This window comes from Myotis brandtii, unplaced genomic scaffold, assembly GCF_000412655.1.
Source record: "Myotis brandtii unplaced genomic scaffold, ASM41265v1 scaffold251, whole genome shotgun sequence".
Lineage (NCBI taxonomy): Eukaryota > Metazoa > Chordata > Mammalia > Chiroptera > Vespertilionidae > Myotis > Myotis brandtii.
In genome coordinates this window covers 1,759,963-1,781,626 of record NW_005359516.1, presented here as the reverse complement: position 1 = coordinate 1,781,626, position 21,664 = coordinate 1,759,963, and the positions used below count along the sequence as shown (strand labels likewise).

At 36.9% G+C, this 21,664-nt stretch overlaps 1 protein-coding gene across 3 annotated transcripts in view; it reads left to right on the top strand.

The window, feature by feature from the left end:
* ZNF638 (zinc finger protein 638) overlaps positions 1 to 17,240 on the top strand; it is a 66,146-nt gene extending 48,906 nt beyond the window's left edge. For all 3 annotated transcript variants that reach the window (XM_005867777.2, XM_014540933.1, XM_014540932.1), the window contains 8 exons: positions 2,645 to 2,682; positions 6,821 to 8,036; positions 8,626 to 8,691; positions 10,558 to 11,506; positions 12,296 to 12,403; positions 13,389 to 13,490; positions 15,470 to 15,588; positions 16,923 to 17,240. In XM_005867777.2, the coding sequence (XP_005867839.1) occupies positions 2,645 to 2,682; positions 6,821 to 8,036; positions 8,626 to 8,691; positions 10,558 to 11,506; positions 12,296 to 12,403; positions 13,389 to 13,490; positions 15,470 to 15,588; positions 16,923 to 16,994 (2,670 nt within the window). In that variant the 3' untranslated portion in view covers positions 16,995 to 17,240. The remainder of the gene's footprint in view (positions 1 to 2,644; positions 2,683 to 6,820; positions 8,037 to 8,625; positions 8,692 to 10,557; positions 11,507 to 12,295; positions 12,404 to 13,388; positions 13,491 to 15,469; positions 15,589 to 16,922) is intronic.
* The last annotated feature ends 4,424 nt before the right edge of the window (positions 17,241 to 21,664 follow it).

Here is a 21,664-nt window from a genome sequence, read left to right as displayed (position 1 = left end):
GGGTGCCTGGCCAGCCTGGATGAGGGGCTGAGGGCTGTTTTCAGGCGGGCCAAGCCTGCAACTGAAGCTCCCAGTCTCTCCTTTTTTTCTTTTTTCTTTTATTCTGGGATTTATTTACCTTCTGTGATTGAAACTTTGTTGCGGCTCCAGCTCTGAGGCCGGCTGGCTGAAAGCAGGTTTCTGGGTTTGTTTAGCTTCTATAATTGTAACATTGTTGCTTAGACTGGAGCTCAGAGCCCGGCTGGGGCAGGCGGGGAACCTTGGCTTCCTCCATCGCTGGAGCAAGCAAACCTCATGTTTGCTTCAGCTGCCTGGCTGCCAGCCGCCATCTTGGTTGGCAGTTAATTTGCATATCGCCCTGATTAGCCAATGGGAAGTGTAGCGGAGTTATGGTTAATTACCATGTTTGTCTATTATTAGATAGGATTCCTTTTCTATGCCAGCCTACTTTAGACATTGGAATACATTGATGACAGAGGAATCAATGTCCCAGTCTTCAAAGAACTTATTTAGTGGAGGAGATGGACTATAAACAGAAAAGAACCACAGTGGGGCCTTGACTTACGATTTTAATTCGTTCCAAGACCGAGCTTGTTAAGGAGCTCGTTAACAAGCTCGTTAACTCAAATCACTCTATCAACTCAATGCAAAAAATCGGCAGAGAGACAGCTGGTATCTCAAAAAACTCATTAGTCGGGACACTCGTTAAGTCAAGGCCCCAGTGTATATATAATGTCCAGTGGTAAAAAGTGCAATGATGTGCTATGGAGACAAATCAAGATAAAAGGATAGAGAGTGATGGATGGGAATATGTGTATTTTAGAGTGGTCAGGCATAGACCCTCTGAGGTAGAGTTAAGTGAGAGATCTGAAGGAAGTAAGCGCCATGAATAAATCAAGAAGTTTTTAGAAAAGCGAAGGTGTTAAGAACATTGGTGATTCAAAAGTCTTCAAGGATGATCATAGGGCTAGTGCAGTGTGCAAGGTTTTATCTTAGTTTGGAACTTATTTTCTAGATCCTGCTTACGTGACTGAAGGAATTTATGAAAGTCTAAAGATTACTGTGTTCCTGGATCTGGTGAATGTTTTCCTCCTATTATTTCTTTAATTTTTTTTCTTGTCTTCAGTTTTAATGTTCTGTTTTTCTGGAAATAACACCTATACCAATTTTGCAGGTGATACATATCTTGTTGAATTTTTCTTAGAAAAATTCTTTAGAGAGGATATTCTTTAGAGGTGTTTTTAAAGCTCTTCAGTTGTCTGTAATACACTCAGCCATTTTAATATACTTGTTCACTTTTGTGCATTTGTATGTTTTTTCTTTTATCTATTTATGAATAAAGAAGCAAATTAGCTAATTAAAGGTATCTGGTATAGATTTCCTCTACTATCATATAAACTGTATGGAAACACTGTGGATGGAGCTTATCAACTGCCATCTTTAATTTCAGTCATAAATTATTACGATATAGTCTAGATATCCCACCAGATACCTCAGTAAAGAAAGCCTTTTCTCTGGGACTCCCACACCAGGAATTCTCTCTGGGCACATTACTCAATTTTTTTTTTTTTAAGTAAAAGTCTGAGTTTTTAATTTGACCGAATATGGAGAAAGATAATTCTCAACTCAGAGGACACAATTCCCACAGAAAAAGCCTCCAGCTAGCATGTGTAAGCTTTAAAGGGCATATACAGAGAGCAGGCTGACATCTGTGTGGGAGATTGCGGGGGGTGGAGAGATTGAGAAAAAAATAAAAAGAGAACTTATGGATGTGGACAGCAGTGTGGTGATTGTAGGGTGGAGATGGAGGAGGGTATAGGAGAGAGAACTGGTGATGGCTGGAGACTTGACTTGGGGTGGTGAACACACAGTATGGTGTACAGGTGATATGTTGTAGAATGGTGCACCTGAAACCTGTATGTTTTTGTTGACAAATGTCACCCCAATAAATTCAATTAACTAAAAGGAAATTAAAATAAATAAAGGGCATATATTTTTGCTTGTTTTGTTCACTCACTGTGATATATCCTAAGTGCCTAGCCTAGTGTTTGGTACATAGACACTGAATTTTAATTCCTGCTTCCATTTTGGGCCCCAAATAATATGATTTCTCATATTTCTTGGTGGTTCGGATATGTGTCTAAAAGATTATTGTTAAATTTTGTCCAACTTTTCTAGGTGTTTTTGAGTAGAAAACTTCTTCAAGTCAACTAGTTTCCCTTATGAATAGAAGTTTTTTTCCAGTAATAATTGCACAATGAAGATGTTGATATTTCAGATTGATTGTTTTTATTCTTAGCTAAAGGTGGTATTTCCAGGTTTTTAAAGTTAAAAGTTTATTTCCTATTTATGTCAACACTAAGGAAACATTTTTTTCTCATTAGTTGCTATTGTTAGTTTTTCTCTATAACATAACCTTAATTGAGAAGTTTTTCTCTATAACCTAACCTATCTAGAACCTGATAGTTATGTGAACACTGAAAATTAACTTTAATTTTAATATATTTTAAGTGTAGTTTGTTATTGTTTTTATTTATTTATTTATTTTTGCTTAGATTTTAAGAATTGAAATCATTGCATTGATGGGTTAAATACTTAAAGTTTAGTATAATAGGCTCTACTAAAATGTGGAATTATGTTACAGGCTCAAGCTGAGAAAGACCAAGAACTAGGAAAAGAAAGGTATGTGGCTTTAAGTATATTAACATTTTCATCTAGTATAGTTAATTACTGCATTTCATTTCTGTATTTTGTAGTAATTGTTCACCTGTAGCAAAAATTTCTTATTTTACATGTTCATTTTGTATATATATAAGTATTGTGGTTTTCTCTTTTGGTTTTGTTGACCAAGGGGGTGATTTTTGTTTTTGTTTTTTGTCTCGGTATTTACAGATTTTTTTTTTTTTTTTAGAAAAACTGTATAAACACAATTTGAGTTAAATATGTAAATATGACTTGTTTATTAAATGTTTTGCTAAGACTCTTAAACAACTCGACTCTGTGATCAGTTTTATATTCTTCATGTTAGATTTTCTTTTCCAAAATAGTTACAATGATAATACTTCAATCTTTTTGCATAATCTTTTAAAATTTTACACTTAAAACCAAAAAGGTAATGTTCAGTGTGTATTTTGATACTTTTTAAAAACAGCTGGGGTGTGGAAAGGGATATTTATAAAACAGTAATATGTATCCTGCTTTATATTTTCAGAGGATGAAAGTTTGTTCTTCAGAATCTACACAAAGTAGTGACTCACTCACAGCTTTGTTTTGACCACATTGTCTTTTTAGTCACTCTCTCTTCCTGATGAATCCACTCATATCACCACCTTTGCCCCACCAATGACTAATCTATCTGTTACTACTCTTTATTGGGATTTACGAATTTAAACTCTTTTTCCTTCCCTTATATAATTAATGTAATTTACCCTTATTTTTTGGAATTAATGTAGTAAGAGCTTTTAAGTATGAGAGCATTTTGAAAGTGCTTAAAATGTGGAGAGTTTATTTTATTTGATGCACTAATTGTAAGATGCCTGAAGAGCAGAAAAATAGGAAGTTCTACTGATTTTTCTTCTCAGTAATTAATATTTATAAAATGAGACTTTTAAATGATAGAGGGTTATGAGTACATTAAAATATGTTGGTGACTTGAAGCAATAGATTTGATGTATGTGTCGGCACAAACTTTAAGTTATACATCATACCAATTCATATGCCTAAGAAGTAATACCAAAAGCAATGTTTGATATAAAAGCCCATGAATGGCTTAATAAGTAACAATGCCACATGTAGTAGTAAAGATAGACCTACAGTTTGGCCACAGTAACTCTGGCTGGTAAGTAAGTAAACTCTTTGAAAATTCTATTGTATATATTTCATCTGACAAAATTTCTTTCAGGTCTGCAGGAATAGGCATCATCTGTGTTTTGGTCATTTTTTTCCCTCTCGTTTTGACTTTTAAAATCAAAATATATTTCTTAATGAATTTAGAGATAATTGTCTAATCTTAAACATCAATTTAAAAAAATCTAGCACTAATAACTTTTTAATTCCCATTTTGCACTCAGTTTTTTTCTGACTTATATGACATTAGAGAAAAAGATGCGGGTTTTAGCCCAACTACTTCACATTTGTTTATTGGAGTTAAACTGATTCTGAGAAAATATGGGTGCTTTTTTGCCTGTTTGTTTATAGTTGAAGTATTTAAATATATTTTCTACTGAAAGGATATCTCACATGAATATATTAATAATATAATAATAACTACATTTTGCCTGTTCTCGTCTTCCCCCATGTAACATTATTTATCATGTGATTAAGGCTCAAAATAAGGACACAAGATAAGATTTTCACCAATTCATTCATAATGTTGGGAAGTATCCAGTGGCACTCTGAAATAAACACTAATCTTCAGTATTGTTAAGTCTCAGTCTAAAGTTTCTTGTATATTGTATGGTATAGTCTTACCATTTGTTCTCATGCCCAGTTTTTCTTGTATGCCTTTTCTGAAGATTTGAAACTCTGGTGTTATGGGGGGGATGGATGTGGGCAGAGGGTGGGAAATTAATACTTGTATCCTGAATGCCTTCCTGGGCCCAATTTTTTGTGCCATTTCCCAGAATATGATTGTTTTCCTTTGATCTTCTGAAAGACTGATTGTTTGACTTCTAATGTTAATAATTACATGTATTTGACATTTCAAACCGACTTTCTAAGCTAACTAGATGAATATTGAGACTTTTTCCCATATTAGCCAGAAAACTAGATACTAATTTTTGGTAAATGAATTCTTTGAAGAAAGCACTGTAATTTAAAAAAAAAAACCATGCACAAGAACAAATATGGAATTGAGCCATTTTCCAAGTAGGTCTATGCTCTCTGTTTGAAATATGGAACTGCTGCATAGTGATTCATTTTATAGAAAAGATAATAGTTTTTTTTAATTGACAAACTTTAAATATGGCAAAGGGGAAGGACTTGCTGTATTCTAGAGCCAGGAATCAAAATCCGCATTGCTAGTCTTCTAGACCAGTAGATCGGTGTTTTTGTAATAGCCTTAATTTGTAAAGGCTTTAGGGTTTATACACAGTTCTGTAATGAGGCAGAAATTTGAATTTAATCCTTATCATTGGAAATGAATCTTGTGATTTAAAAACAAAATGTTTGTATTTTGAGAAATCATATTTATGTAACTGCTGTAACTGAATGTCACAACTTTTTCTTGTCTTTGTCATATTTGTGCTAGTCCTAAAAATTTGGAACACTTAAAATCAGCCATTGGTATTTTTTAATGTAAGGGGTGTGAATTATTTAAAACAACATTTAAACCCTTTCAGCGTGTGAAGGGTAGCTTATATGCTTATATAAATGAATAAATGTATTGATTAAGGTCTATGGTTACTGGCTGTTTAACTTAAATTCCTCAGCCTCTTTGCCTTTACACTTTTTTTCAAGAGGTGTTTTTCTGATCTCTTAAAAAAGTTTTCTCCTTTGGAAGTTTAAACTTACCAATTTTAGGGAGAGGACTAGTTTACTGCCTCCAATTATTAGACCCTTATGTGATAGCACTTTTTCCAAACTTCTAAAATATTATTAACATGTCAGGACACAGATACACATTATCTTGTGTTCAATAAAGGATATATGGCCACCTCTTAAGAAGCATATCATAGGGGTATCTCATCACCTCCTATTTTTTAAAGTAGGGGGAAATGTAGATACTCTTTACTATGAGGTATTGATGTGGCATGACCACTTTCTGTCTGGTGTCTTCCTCCAACCTGCTGCTTCTGATGTAATTAAGTGAATGTATTTGTTGAACTTCAATTTGTGTTGATAACATGCTGGACGCTGTCTTCAGAAGCTTGGATTTTCCTTGTTACTCTTCAAAATTACGCCTGATCTTTGGAACATTAATATAGTTTATTCTGTGTCTGTCTCAACGAAAGTAGTTTAATTATAGACTCACACTTTTGCTTACCTTTCATTTGGAAAGACCACAATGAAATAAGATCAGTTACATTTATTTCCTCCATTTATTCTGAATAATTTTACTTACATTTTTAAGTTATGTATTGGAATTGTATATTATTCTCTATAACTGAAAATATTTCTTTTAACATATTTCTTCTCATAATATAGCCAAAGGTACATATTTTATAATAAGACCTCATATTTATGTTAGGGTGACACTACTGTCAGTTTCATCTCTAACTTTAAATATCCAACAGAGTATTAAAACTTCCAAGGAATGTTTTAAGTATTAGTAATAAATACAGTTCTTGGAAATTTAAAACAAATCTGTCTCATCCCCCAAAAAAGAAAGAGGTGACTTACTATCAGTTTCTGTTTATGTTGTTCCTTTTAGGTAAGGTTTTAGATTTCAATGTGTAGATTATTAGTTTTATTGTAAAGCTACATATATATTTTATTATTTCAGTTACCACTGTTAGAAAGATAGGACCTAATAATAAGATGCAAGTTTAACACAGAAGGAAAAAATTTATTATAGCTTAGATGAGTACAAGAATCTGATCAATGGTTATAATTTTGCCGTTTCCTTTGAACTAAAAAGAAATCTTCAATGCACTGGAGGATCTCTTTAAAATTTTTATATTGTTTACATATTTACATCAAGGCATCTTAACCATTTTAATGCTGATTGGCTGGATTTCCCTATGCTTATTATTAATGCATTAGGAACTCTTAACAATTGGCATCAACGGGATTATTTATGATGGTTGAATTCTCATCATAGTTTGATTTTTGTTTGTGTTTTTGTTTGTGTTCTTTTTTGTTTGTTTTTAAATACTTTTAGCCCTGACTTGAAAAACAGTCCAGTTGATGAAAGTGAGGTGCAAACAGCAGCTGATAGTCCCTCTGTTAAACCTAGTGAGGTTGAAGAAGAAACTATTCCCAGCATTCAAACAGAAACTTCTGTACAACAGGAAGAGTTTTGTGAGGAAGAACCTGACAGAATACTATGTGACTCTGACTTTGCTATTGAAACGTTGGAAATTGAAACTCAAGGGGAGGAGGTCAAAGTGAAAATTCCTCTTGTAGAATCCATTCCAACCAATATTGAATTATTCACCAAAAATGTAGAGGAGTCTGTTTTAAATCAGCAGGTGTATACCAGTGACTTTGGGAAGGAAGAGGCAGAAATTATTAAAGCTGAAACAGAATTAGCAACATCTGACAGTGCATTTATAGAAGAAAGGAACATCCAAGGAATTCTAGAAGAATCTCCATCTGAAGCAGAAGACTTCTTTTCTGGGATTACACAGGCTATGATAGAAGCTATAGCTGAAGTGGACAAACATGAAACTGTTTCAGAAATAGTACCATCTACTTGTGTTGTGACCCTGGTACCAGGAATTTCCACTGGGGATGAGAAGACAATGAGCAAAAACGGAATTTCTGAAAAAAGTAACATGGATGAACAGGAGGAGAATGAATTTAATACTAAGGAAACCAAAATGGATCTGCAAATAGGAACAGAGAAGGCTGAAAAGAATGATGCTAGGATGGTTGCAGAGAAGGTGGAAAAGATTGCGGTAGCAATGAAAGAAAAACCTGCAGAAAACACTGGGATCAAGGCATACCCAAATAAAGGAGTGTGCCAGGCCAGTAAGCCTGATGAAACTAGTAAAACTAGTATGCTGGCTACATCAAATGCACCTAGCAGTAAATCAAGCATCAAGGCTGGTATGGTCTCTTCTCCAAAGGCAAAAACTACAGCTTCCAAATCTGAAAACCAGAAAAGTTTTCTAAAACCTGTACTCCGAGATCAAATAAATGCTGAAAAGAAACTTTCAGCCAAGGAATTGGGTCTTAAACCTGCAAGTGCCAGGTTGGCTGAAAACAGCAGTAAAATCAAATCTACTCAAAGCGGTATTACCAGAGGAGGCAGTGGAAGGATCTCAGCTCTGCAAGACAAGGATTCTAAACTGGATTACAGGGATATTACAAAACAGTCTCAGGAAACAGAGGCTAGACCTTCCACCATGAAACGGGATGACAGCAACAATAAGGTGAGGAGGGTAGGAAGAATGACTCAATGTATTTTTGAAGTGATTAGCTCTCTTGTTGTAGCTTTGGAGTAGATGTAATCTTGTTTTATACTTCATCTCACTTTACTCCCAAGCTTCCATTTCTCTTTCTGGTTCCATTGATCTAAGCTGATAGACATTTAGAATAATAAGCTCAAGTTCATAATTATTAACAGGTTTGGAAAGCTTTATTTGGATAAAATGTGGTCAGAAACTTAACTTTGTGGTTTAAAAATAAAGTCTTCAGTGAGTCTCCTGAAGTGACTTAGTACTCTGCTTCTGAATGGGAAACTTTTCTTTTTAAAATTGAAGCTTTATTTATCAGCTTACTGATTGCCCAACTTAGATATTGTTGGAAAAGGTCAGTAAAACTGAATTTAACTACAACTTATAGATTATGCCTACACTGTTATTAACTGGTGACTTAGTTTGGTATACCTGGTAAATATTGACATAACTGAATGTGTTTGGATAATGTTTGTTGATTGAATTCTCTTTCCCTTTTTAAAGAACACTAATAACCTAGTTGTAAATTCTTTTTTTTTCTATATTTTTTTACTTAATATTTCAGACTTTGGTTGGGCAAAACACCAAGAATCCTAAAAGCACCACTGGTAGAAGTTCCAAATCTAAAGAGGTGAGAAATAGTTTATTAAACCCTTCTGTTCTATCCATCCATGGAAGAGTTCATCTACCTTATAACTTGTCTCTCTCCTGTAATAATTAAATTGATATATATAGAGCAAAGGATAGGAATGAGATGTTTTATTTTCTTTGGACCCTATTACCAATTTGTTTTTTACCTTGAACTAGGCTAGTTTGTGGGTTTTTTTGTTGTTGTTTTTGTTTTGTTTGAAGTATTACAAATAGTAGTACATATGTCTCCTTTTTCCCTCATTGACCTCCCCTAAGCCTCCCCTACTCCCTGGCACATACCCTCCCCCCACGCCTCCAATGACTGTGTCCATTACTTATCCTTATTTATATGCGTGCATACAAGTCCTTAGTTTGTGTTCTTTTTTTTTTAATTAAATCTTTATTGTTCAGATTATTACATTGGTTCCTCTTTTTTCCCCACCATACCTCCCCTCCACCCAGTTCCCACCCCACCCTCCTCTGGATCAGTCCTTGTTCATCAGTTTATGTTGTTCATTATATTCCACAAATGAGTGAGATCATGTGGTATTTATCCTTCTCTGACTGGCTTATTTCACTTAGCATAATGCTCTCTAGTTCCATCCATGGTGTGGCAAATGGTAAGAGTTCCTTTTTCTTCTTCCTCTTCTTAAAGAATACCTTTCAGCATTTCATATAATGCTGGTTTGGTGGTGATGAACTCCTTTAGCTTTTTCTTATCTGTGAAGCTCTTTATCTGACCTTCAATTCTGAATGATAGCTTTGCTGGATAAAGTAATCTTGGTTGTAGGTTCTTGCTATTCATCACTTTGAATATTTCTTGCCACTCTCTTCTGGCCTGCATAGTTTCTGTTGAGAAATCAGCTGACAGTCGTATGGGTATTCCCTTGTAGGTAACTGACTTTTTTTCTCTTGCAGGCTGATGCTCTATCCACTGAGCCAAACTGGTTAGGGCCCTAGTCATTTTATTTACTTCCTCTGGTAGGGGAAGAATTTGAGCCTATTTTATTGGGGCAAGGGAATATATTAGTTTAAGAAGCAGAAGTAAAGATATAGTTATTCCATTGACTTAATAAGTTGATAATACAACTGCTTACAGATTCCTTCCTCCCCAAATTACTGGGTATATATTCAAATGTCATTATTATATGTACTAATAATTAATCATTGATAGCATACTAAATGTTATAGGAAAAGCCTGCTGGGAATTTATTTTCTTTACTATTGGCATTATTTTTTGAATTATAGATACTACTTTTTTTTTAAGTGCAGTAATACTTGCCACAAGGTCTTAGTAATTTTCCATATAACTTTATCAATATGTAAACTTTATATTTAAGTGCTGCATATCTTAAAATATATATTACATATAAACTGGTCCATGGAACTATCTTGGTAGCTATTTACTTTTTTAAAATTTATTTATTTATTTTTTATTAGTTAAGGTATTACAAATGTGTCATCATCCCCCCCCATTAGCTATTTACTTTTTAACTTCATTGTGATATTTAACATATGGAACAGTGAATTCTTTATATTATATTGTTTGATAAATGCTTTTGTCCATCATATTTTAAAACTTGCACATTATTTAGGAATTAATTATAGTCTTATTGAAATTAAGTGAAGGTGGAATTAGATTATTACTAGGGTTTTACCCTTGGCATTGTTTACCTTGTGAACTACAGCTAATTCATTTCTCGGGCTTTTAAAAATAACTAATTTCAACCTTTAGGAAACCTCTTTGCACTGAAATTCTCACAAATGATACTTCATGCACATTTACTGGGGCTATTTGAAATGTAGTCCGTTTATTAGTAGTTATTCACAATTCTTTGATTTTTTTTTTTTTTAACCTTTCCAACAGGAACCATTATTTCCATTTAATTTGGATGAATTTGTTACTGTGGATGAGGTTATAGAAGAAGTGAATCCTTCGCAAGCCAAACAGAATCCACTAAAGGGAAAAAGGAAAGAAGCTCTCAAAAATATCCCTTCCTCTGAACTTATTGTAAAGAAGAAGAAAGGGAAAACTGCCCCGCATGTTGTCGAGGGAGAATTATCTTTTGTAACATTGGATGAGATTGGGGAAGAGGAAGATGCAGCTGCACATCTAGCACAAGCTCTAGTCACTGTAGATGAAGTTATTGATGAAGAAGAAATAAATATGGAAGAAATGGTAAAAAATTCAAATTCACTTCTTACATTAGATGAGTTAATTGATCAAGATGATTGCATATCCCACAGTGAACCTAAAGATGTTATTGTGCTGTCGGTGGCTGAAGAACAAGATCTTCTCAAACAGGAACGCTTGGTAACTGTGGATGAAATTGGAGAAGTAGAGGAGCTACCTTTAAATGAATCAGCAGACTTAAATTTTGCCACTTTAAATACTAAAGGAAATGAGGAAAATACTGGAAGTGAGTCCATTGACTTCATTTCTTCCCAGATGCCTGAAGACCCTTCTACTTTGGTTACTGTAGATGAAATACAGGATGACAGCAGTGATCTGCACTTAGTGACTTTGGATGAAGTAAATGAAGAGGATGAAGACTCTGTGGCAGATTTTAATAACCTTAAAGAAGAGCTTAATTTTGTTACTGTTGATGAAGTTGGAGAAGAGGAAGATGGAGATGATTTAAAAGTTGAATTAGCACAAAGCAAAAATGAACACCCCACAGATAAAAGAGGGGATAGGAAAAAGAGAGCTATGGACACAAGGAAGACAAAACTTGAAGCCTTGTCCCAAGTGGGTCCAGTAAGTGTGAATGTTAAGGAAGAAGATCTGAACACCATGACTGAGAGGCACTTAGCAGGTAGATACTTAGAAGTGGTTGCTTTCTGTTTTAGGAGGGTATTACATTTAAAATATTTTAAAAACATGTTGCAGCATTTCTAATACTTTTACTCTATTGATAAAAGAAGCCAACAAATAGTTATAGCCAAGGAAATGTGTACAGATTTCACAGATTTCTCTTACAGAGTAGCCCTCGCCCCAAGTTATTATACCTCAAGAAAAGATACCAAAACCAAAAAGCAAACTAGAGTACCAATATTAAAATTGGAATGAAATGGTATATTTGCAGTTTTTGGAAAACTAGCTTTGGTAAGTAGAAGGTTGTTTATACCAGACCGCCTCCCAGTATTTGCTCATACTTTGGATTTAGAAGAATTTAAGAAGGTACCATTTCACTGTTAAGTAATATTTTGAGGGCATAGAATAATAGGTCAGCTCACCTTCAGGACTTGAGGGAGATCAAAATAATATCCAATAAGGAAATCTTGAAAGTGTTATCCATACTAAAAAGAAAAAAATACTAGGAAGGTCCCACAGATTTGTGTAACAAAATAGAAAAATATGTATAGGCTTCTTAGGGAACACAGGTAGGAAGATACAGTTTGGAACAAGATAAATCAGAAAATAAAAGAATACTTAGACTAATGCTGAATGTTTTTAAATAAAATGCTCTTATTTTATATTAGAAATAAGCTTCCTTCCCAAATTTGAGTATTGTTTGCAAAAAAGGTGTTAAAATTGTTACTTATCATTAAAAGCAATTTAAATATTGTTACTGTAAGTAATAATTAGACTTTTTTTTTTTAAGCTAAAATGCCAACCAAGAGAGTTAGAATTGGGACAACTCCACCATTGGAAAACGCAGTTGAGACAGAACCAGAGCAAGATAAAGAAGAGGCCTACCAAATTAGTGAAGGTAAAGCAGGATTGATTGAAGGGGGACAAGAGAATAACACAGCATGGGGTCTTAGATCTACCACTGAAGAAGAAAAGTAGGAAAATAGTGAAATAGCTTGTTGGGGGGAGGAGGGGTATAGCCTTATAATGATTAGATCTGAATAATGATTTTTTTATTTTTGTAATTTAGAGCGATAGTGGAATATAATGAAATGGGATAATAGAATAGTAGGCAATCTACACTAATAAAAGACAAAGATGCTAATTGACCGTACCTTCGCTACGCCCAAGCCATGCCCACCAGCCAATCAGAGTGACTATATGCAAATTAACCCAACCAAGATGGCAGCCGGCAGCCACGGAGCTGGAGCAAGCTGGAGGCTTGGTTGCCCCGGCGATGGAGGAAGCCAAGCTTCCCACCTGCTCTGGCTGGCTGTGGCCTCTGCAAAAGGCAACAAAGTTTCAATTATAGAAGATAGATAAATCCCAGATACCTGCTTTCAGCCAGCCTCCACTGGGAGCTTGGGTGGCTGGGAGCTGTGGGCAGCCTGAAAAACAGCCATCAGCCCCTCACCCAGGATGACCACATCCTCATGGGGTGAGGGTCCTTGCTGGGGGACTTGGCCAGCCTACAAGCAGCCATCAGCCCCTCACCCAGGCTGGCCAGGCACCCCAGGGGTGACCCCACCCTGAAGGGGCTGTGACCAGCCTGCAAACAGCCATCAGCCACTCACCCAGGCTGGCCAGGCTCCCCAGCAGGATCCCCCCTCCCTGAAGGGGGTGTGGCCAGCCTGAAAACAGCCATTAAATTCATTTAATAAGATTAAACAGATTTATCTATTTAGTCCTTACATCAAAGAATCTTAGAAGAGTGGTCAGGTAGGATTAAACAAGGTGAGCCATAAACTAATCTTTGAAGGAAGGGATTATCTAATGTAAACTGTACAAAGTCTGTAAATTTATTTTAAATAACGTTTTTTATTTAAAAATTTTAATGACTTTAGTTGGTGAAGAATCTGACTTTAAGGATTCAGAACCAGAACGAAAACGCAAGAAGATTGAGGACCCTTCTTTAGGAACACCAGTGGCAGCTGATGTCTCCAAAGGTAAAGTAACAATGGCACTTTTTTTCCTAATCCATAAGAAATAAAATTCAGTTCCATCATGAAGGTTTTGTTGGTTAGATGAGTAACAATAACTCATATGTCACTTCCTTTACTGTTCTGGTAAAAATTGAATTAAATAACTTGCCCAGGCAGAAATTTCATTTAAGTAGAATATACTGAAAAGCTTAGCTAACCAACTTCGTTCATGGCTAGCTAAGGTGATCTGAAGGGCTCCTTATCTTCTACACTAATAAAAGAGAAACATGGTAATTAGCGTATGACCGCTACCCTTCCCATGGGCTAATTAGCATATCCTTATGCAAATTAACTGTCAGCCAAGATGGCGGCCGGCAGCCATGCACTGAAGCGAACAGGGAGGCTTGCTTGCTCCAGTGATGGCGAACTCCAACGTTCCCCGCCTGACTTGCCGGCCTCTGAGCTGCAACTCTAAGAAAAATTGTAACAAATATAGAAGCTAAACAAAACCCCAGAAACCGGCTTTCAGTCAGCCGGGCTTGAGCCAGCCGGACCGCAACATTGTATCAAATACAGAAGGTAAAGGCCAGAAACATGCTTTCAGCAGCGAGGCCTTAGAGCTAAAGCTGGCCCAGAATAGAAAAAAAGAAAAAAAGGAGCAGTTGGGAGCTTCAGTCACCCGCTAGCCTGAAAACGGCCCTCAGCCCCTCACCCAGACTGGCCAGGCACCCCAGTGGGGACCCCCACCCTGATCCAGGACACCCTTCAGGGCAAACCAGCCGGCCCCCAAAGGGTAATATGCCTCCTGGCACCGGGATCAGCGTGACAGGGGGCAGCGCCCCAACCCCCTGATCCGCCCTGCTCTGTGTGTGACAGGGGGCGGCGCCCCAACTCCCCTATCGGCCCTACTCTGTGAGTGACAGGGGGCAGCGCCCCAACCCCCTGATCCGCCCTGCTCTGTGTGTGACAGGGGGCGGCGCCCCAACTCCCCTATCGGCCCTACTCTGTGAGTGACAGGGGGCAGCGCCCCAACCCCCTGATCCGCCCTGCTCTGTGTGTGACAGGGGGCGGCGCCCCAACTCCCCTATCGGCCCTACTCTGTGAGTGACAGGGGGGAGCTCCTCAACCCCTTGATCGGCCCTGCTCTGTGAGTGACAGGGTATGGAGCCCCAACCCCCCTGATGGGCCCTGCTCTGTGCGTCACAGGGGGTGGCGCCGCAACCTCCCCATCAACCCTGCCTTGAGTGTGACAGGGGCGGTGCCCCAACCCCCCAATCGGCCCTACCCTGAGCGTGACAGAGGGTGGCATCGCAACCTCCCTATCCGCCCTGCTCTGTGCATGACATGGGGTGGCACCCAAACTCCCCAATCGGCCCTACTCTGAGCCTGACCAGGGGCTGCACCTAGGGATTGGGCGTGCCTTCTGCCACCCGGGAGCAGGCCTAAGCCAGCAGGTCGTTATCTCCTGAGGGGTCCCAGACTTCGAGAAGTCACAGGCCGGGCTGGGGGACCTCCCCCCCCGCCCCCCAGTGCACAAATTTTTGTGCACCGGGCCTCTAGTTTGTCAGAATAGCCCTCAAGCAGACAGTTGCCCATCATCTGCCTCTTTCCTGTTTTATTTTAATAGGGGATTCCAAAGCAATTTATTTCAAAGAATGTCTATGGGATTCTTTTTTCCAATGAATTGCTGTTCTGAAGGAATTCCCTGGCATTCCTGGAGGCTCTGGAATGTTATAGAATTTGTTAAAGAAATAAAAACATTTTTTAAATTAAAAGCTTAATTGTTCTTGATCCCTAGGTATATAGCAATCCTAGGGGCTAAATTGTCTAGTTAGAAAGAACTGCTTACCTATTTATTTAGCCCATTTTTTAACTTATATGTTTGTATATAAGTATATACTGTGCTTGGTTTTTTGTTGTGTTTAGATAAATTGATTAACATAGCTATAACGTATCATAAATTTTCCTCCTTTCTCTTTCCCCTCTCTCTTTCTGTACTCTAGATTTAGACTTTCTTGTACCGAAGCCTGGATTCTTCTGTCCAATTTGTTCCCTCTTCTACTCAGGTGAAAGAGCAATGACAAATCACTGCAAGAGTACACGTCATAAGCAAAATACAGAGGTAAATTTCTAACTCCCCATAAAATTTTCAGGTGATGGTATTATAGTCAAACTACTTTAAGTGTCCACACAAAATGTACATTCTTTCCCTTTAGGAGGACTTCTGAAGGTGTGCGCCAGTTGATTTCTCTTATTCTCCTATTCCTCTCCTTTATTGTTTCTTGCCAATAACTTCTAGTCTTTCTTTCCCTGGCAGCATTTGCCTGAGTGGATTCTGCAGATCACTAGTCCAATGTGACTCTTCATTCATTAAGTGTAGGAAGTTGTATTCTGATGCGCTCTTGCAGAGTCATCATCACACAGCATGTTAAAGTTTCCAAATTGTCTAGTTAGAAAGAACTGCTTACCTATTTATTTAGCCCATTTTTTAACCTGATTTAATCATAGCCCCTCCCTTTTCCCCAAGTTATACACATCTTCAGGGAGTGCTATAGAGAATTATCATCAGCCATAGCTTTAGTTTCTCCTGTTTGAAACAGAGTTGTTTTTACGCATTTTCCATATTGAATTTGTGGCACATACATTCACCTAACATTTATTAAGTTCTTATTTGCTGGAAACTTATTTAATCCACCCTGATCAACTTTATGAGGTAGGTGTTATCATTTCATTTTAAAGATGAGGAAACAGTCTCAAAGAGTACCTAAACACAAGTATCTAACCCCAAGGTCATATAGCTAGTTAATGGCAGACCTATGATTTGAACCTAGCTTTGTTTTATTCTAGTCTTAAACCCTGAATTGCTATGTTCTAGGTTTTTGTGTGTTTTTTTAGCTCTTTGTTTATTTTTTCATACACAAAAGGCCTGTTGCTGCCTTTGTACCTTTACATTGCTGTTCCTTTGCCCTCTCCTACTCCCACTTGTATTGCTGGTTGTTCCTTGTCTTTTAGGCTTCTACTTAAATATCAGCTTCCAGAAAGGCTTTTGCCCAAGAAAGAACAAGCTAAAGTAGAATCTTCTCTCCTCTACAAAAGAATCAACCTTAATCAATTATCTTACTATTTTTTCCTTTATAGGGCTTACCACTATCCAAAATTATTTATTTTTTATTGTCTCTCTTCCTCCGCTAGAATGTAAGCTCTGTGTGAGGTAAAGGGCCTTACCTATTTTTTCAGCAACCCTAAGCACAAAGCATAATGCCTGGTAATCATTAATATCAGATAACTGATGAATGGAAGGAAGGAATGTTAATGTAAGGCACTGTGTTTCAAATCTTTACTTTATAGGATCAGGCTCTTTTAAATTGTAAATATAGTGAAATAGATTAGATTTGTATGTATGCACAGCAAAACAACATCTAATAAATATTATATATTACAAATTGATTTTAACAGAAGTTCATGGCCAAGCAAAGAAAGGAAAAGGAGCAGAATGAGGTTGAAGAAAGAAGCTCAAGCTCTAGGTGATTGGGGAAAAATTTGTTAGAAATTTGTTTAGGGTCCAGTTGATTTGTGTATTTTTGTTATCACTAATTTGTAATTTTTGTTTCAGAAGCAAATATTCATGTTGTATAAATTTCTGATTGTCCTTGATGTAGAGAGACTGATGGGGAAAGTATGATGTGTTTGATTTTTATATCAAATCATCAGGCATGGAGAAATATCTTTTAGAAGTGTTAAAATAAATGTTCCTACTGTATATTTAAAATACCATCTTGTGTTTGTGTCTGATTTATTAAAGACTTGTTTACATATGATTTCAGACAGGCTTCTTCTCTGTGACCACTATGGCTTGGGATGTTCGGGAATTCTTCACGTGTTAAAACCTTTTTCCAACTATCTATGTACAGGTCAAAGATTTCTTAAACTCCCAATTTTGCTGGCTAAAATTAGTTTTCAGCATGTTTGGCCCAGGTAGGTTTGAGTAAAATTCTACTTGATTTTTCTAATGTGTTAGGAAGGTATTTGTTCTGCTTCTGGATATATCTACTATTTCTTTCACACCCACTTAAGGTAGCTCCTTGCAAGTAATTTAATATTAGCCTGAATCCACAAAGACAAAGCAGCCTTTACTTCTTTGCACCACTAGGATCACTTTTTAAACATTTGAATTATTACTGAATAGGTGTGTAAGAAATTATAAGGGTATAAAAAAATAATAATACAGTTGGTTGTTAAATGCTGGATACAGCCCAGTACTATAAATTTTAGAATAGACCATGCTTAAAAAATAAGCCTGCTGACTTTGAATTATTTTAGTACCTGATTTTTTAGCTCCTCCAAGATTAGAGTGCACCAATTAATAATAGAGGGTGAGTAAAGGGAACGGATACTACATTTTTAGGTTTCTTTCTCATCATAGCACAAGAGTTGCCTCACAGTCTGCAAAAGTGGAGTGAAGTTGCTTACATTATAAAAGACAAGAGCTCAAATCAATTTATAACTGAAGAAACTGGAAGAAGAATAGTAAAACCCAAAGCAACCAGGACGAAAATGATAAAAGCAGAAATCATTGAAATTGAAAAGGGGAAAATGAGATGGAAAAAATTAATGAAATATAAAGGTAGTCCCTTAAATCAATAAAATTTATAAACCTCTAGTACAGTTAACAAAAAGATACAAATTGCTAATATCCAGAATGAAATGGAATACTACAACAAATTCTGCAGTGATTAAAAGAATAAAGAAATATTCACAACTCTGCTCAAAATCAACAATTTAGAAAAAATGGACAAATTCCTTAAAAATTACAAACCACAAAAACTAAGCCAAGATGAAGTAGAGAATCTGAATAAACCTGAATAATTGCAAGTTGAATTTATAATTAATTTCAAAAAAAGATACCTCCAAACCCATACTATTTTTCTGGAGAATTTACAAAGCAAAGAATTTATACAGTCTCGCCCAGAAAATTGAAGAGAGAGTACTTCTCAACTCATTTTATGAGGGATTGATTCCAGATCTGCAAGGCTGGTTCAATATTGGAAACTCAATCGATATAATCTACCATATGATATCAAAATTCAGAAAAAAGGGGCATTTGACAAAATTCAACACCCATTTGTGATAAAAACAAAAACTCATCAATACACTAAAAATAGAGTCCTCAGTCTCATAAAGAGGTTCTACAAAAAATAAAAATCTACAGCCAGCATCATACTTAATTTTGAAAGACAATGCTTTTCCTCTGAGATCAGGAACAATGAAAGTATGTCCACTTTTACCACTGCTATTCAACATAGTACTACAAGTTCTAACCATTGCTAGAAAAAAGAAAGTAAAGACACATATTAGACACGACTCTATTTGCAGGTAACATGACTGTCTACATAGAAAACACCCAAGAACTAATAAATGGCTTCAGTAAGATACAAGATTAACACAAAAGTCAATTGTATTTTCTATATACTGACAACAAGCAAGTAGAAACCAAACTTTAAAAATTTGGACAAGTACATGCAAAAGAATGAAATTAGACTACTAATTTACACCATATACAAGAATAAACCCAAAATGGATAAAAGACTTAAGTGTAAGTCACAAAACCGTAAAAATTTTAGAAGAAAACACAGGCAGTAAAATTCCAGACATTTCACTTAGTGTTTTCGCTGATACATCTCGGGCAAGAGTAACAAAGAAAATAAACAAATGGGATTACATCAAACTAAAAGCTTCCATACAGCAAGAAACCAACAAAAATGAAAAGGGAACCCACTGTATGGAAGAACATATTTGCCAATAGTACATTAGATAAGGGGTTAATTTCCAAAATAACATACAACTCAATGCGAGGAAAACGATCCAATTTAAAAATAGGCAAAGAACCTGAATAGACACTTCTCCAAAGAGGACATACGGATGGTCAATAGACGTAAGAACTAACAGGAAGGGAGGGAGATGATATGCAGTGGGATGATTGGTCTCATTTACCAGGAGGAACTTGAATTGCTTCTACACATTGGGGACAAGAAGGACTATATTTTTAACCCAGAAGATTCATAGAGTGCCCCTTACAACTCTTGCCCAGTAGTTCTCATCAATGGAAAACTGCGGCAATTTGGTAAAGACAAGACCAGCAAAGACTCAAATCTACCCAGCCTTTATGCTGGCAGAGGGTAGGAGGAAGCTGGAATGAGTAATAGAAAAATTCAACTGTGATTATCAATAAAGGCCTTGTTACCAGATACAGACGTTGGGACTACAGCAAGCATTTGGTATGACTTTTTTTAACCCTCCCATTATATTTTATGCTAGGTGTAACAAACTGAGGTGCTCTGACAAGTACCCAATAGTAAAACTAAGAGATTTGAATATGAATAAAGATTGACCTCAGGGCCTAGGTTTGAAGGGGATCACCTTGGAGGGGAAAGAGTCCTCACATGTTGGTATCTGTAGGATCTGATTTCTGGTTCAGACATTGGGCAATGACTGGCCAAGAGAAGAGCAGTTGTGAAGTACTGTGACTCTGGGTAGGAAACACTGCATCATGCTTTGTCCTGCTGTCTCAGCAGGGCCTATGGTTCAGTCCTGGTTTTCTCAAGAGGTTGTCCTCAGCTGACTCTATAGAAAGAAAGCTTTTGGAAGGGGTGGGTATTTGCCAGGGTCAGGCAATTAAATAGATTTCCTAGGCTCGGGGGAGCCTGGTTAATACAGCATGTTGTGGAAATCACAGTGTTTGGGTCTTGAAAGCTGGTCATCACCCTGGCCAGCATCCATCCTGAAGATTCTTCCAGGTTTCCCTTCTGCCCTTGCTTTTCCAACCAGTTCTTTCTTGGTCAGGATTAGGTTCCATGTAGCAGATTTCTTCTTTTTTAAAAAATATATTTTATTGATTTTTTTACAGAGAGGAAGGGAGAAGGATAGAGAGTTAGAAACATTGATGAGAGAGAAACATCGATCAGATGCCTCATGCACACCCGCTACTGGGGATGTGCCTGCAACCAAGGTACATGCCCTTGACCGGAGTCCAACCTAGGATCCTTGAGTCTGCAGGCCGATGCTCTATCCACTGAGCCAAACCGGTTAGGGCAGATTTCTTTCTGAGAGATGGGATTGTTCCTTAGATAAGTCAAAACATTACCAGATGCTTGTCTTTGAGCTAGTGTAACTTCCCTTAATGTCCAGAGAATGCAAGTCTGTCTTCATCACCTCAGCTGGCCCTTGCACTAGAATCATCATTCTCATTTTTCCTTCCCCTATAATACGCATATAGAGCCTTTCTTGCATGAGTCTTGATGAGGATTTCTATGCAGAGGTATATTTTCTTAATCTGTAGTCTCCTGCCTTCTGGTTGTTATGCTTCCTTGAACAAGGAGTATCTTTCATCACTTTATTGGATTGTTATAAATACCCCTTCTATTAAAACCTCAAATGCTTTTATTGCAGTCTGAATGTTTGTGGCCCCTCAAATTCATATGTTGAAATCCTAACCCCTAAAGGTGATAGTATTAGTAGGTAGGACCTTTGATAGGTGCTTAGATCATGAGGGTGAAAGCCTCATGAATGGGATGAGTGCCTTATAAAAGAGGCTCCAGAGAGATTCCTAGCCCCTTTCCACTGCATGAGGATGTAGTGAGAGGTCTATGTTATTTTGTTATAGCAGCCTGAATGTTCTAAGCTTACAACATTTTTACAGATGTTAGAGACCATAAATATCTATGGTTTCATTTCTAAAGTTTTAATTCTGTGAAATACTAGTTACACATTCCAATGATAACAATACTAATAATAATACCTAATATTTATTGAATGTTCACCAGGCACATATAATGTATGTCAAGCCCTATTAGTAAAATTTCCTCAGCCCTAACCGGTTTGGCTCAGTGGATAGAGCATCGGCCTGCAGACTCAAGGGTCCCAGGTTCGATTCCAGTCAAGGGCATGTACCTTGGTTGCAGGCACATACCCAGTGGGGAGTGTGTAGGAGGCAGCTGATCAATGTTTCTCTCCCATTGATATTTCTAACTCTCTTTCCCTAAGTGGGGAGTGTGCAGGAGGCAGCTGATCAATGTTTGTTTCTCTCCCATTGATGTTTCTAACTCTCTTTCCCTATCCCTTCCTCTCTGTAAAAAAAATCAATAAAATATATTTTTTTAAAAATTTCCTCAGAGAAACAGAACCAGTAGAATATATATAAA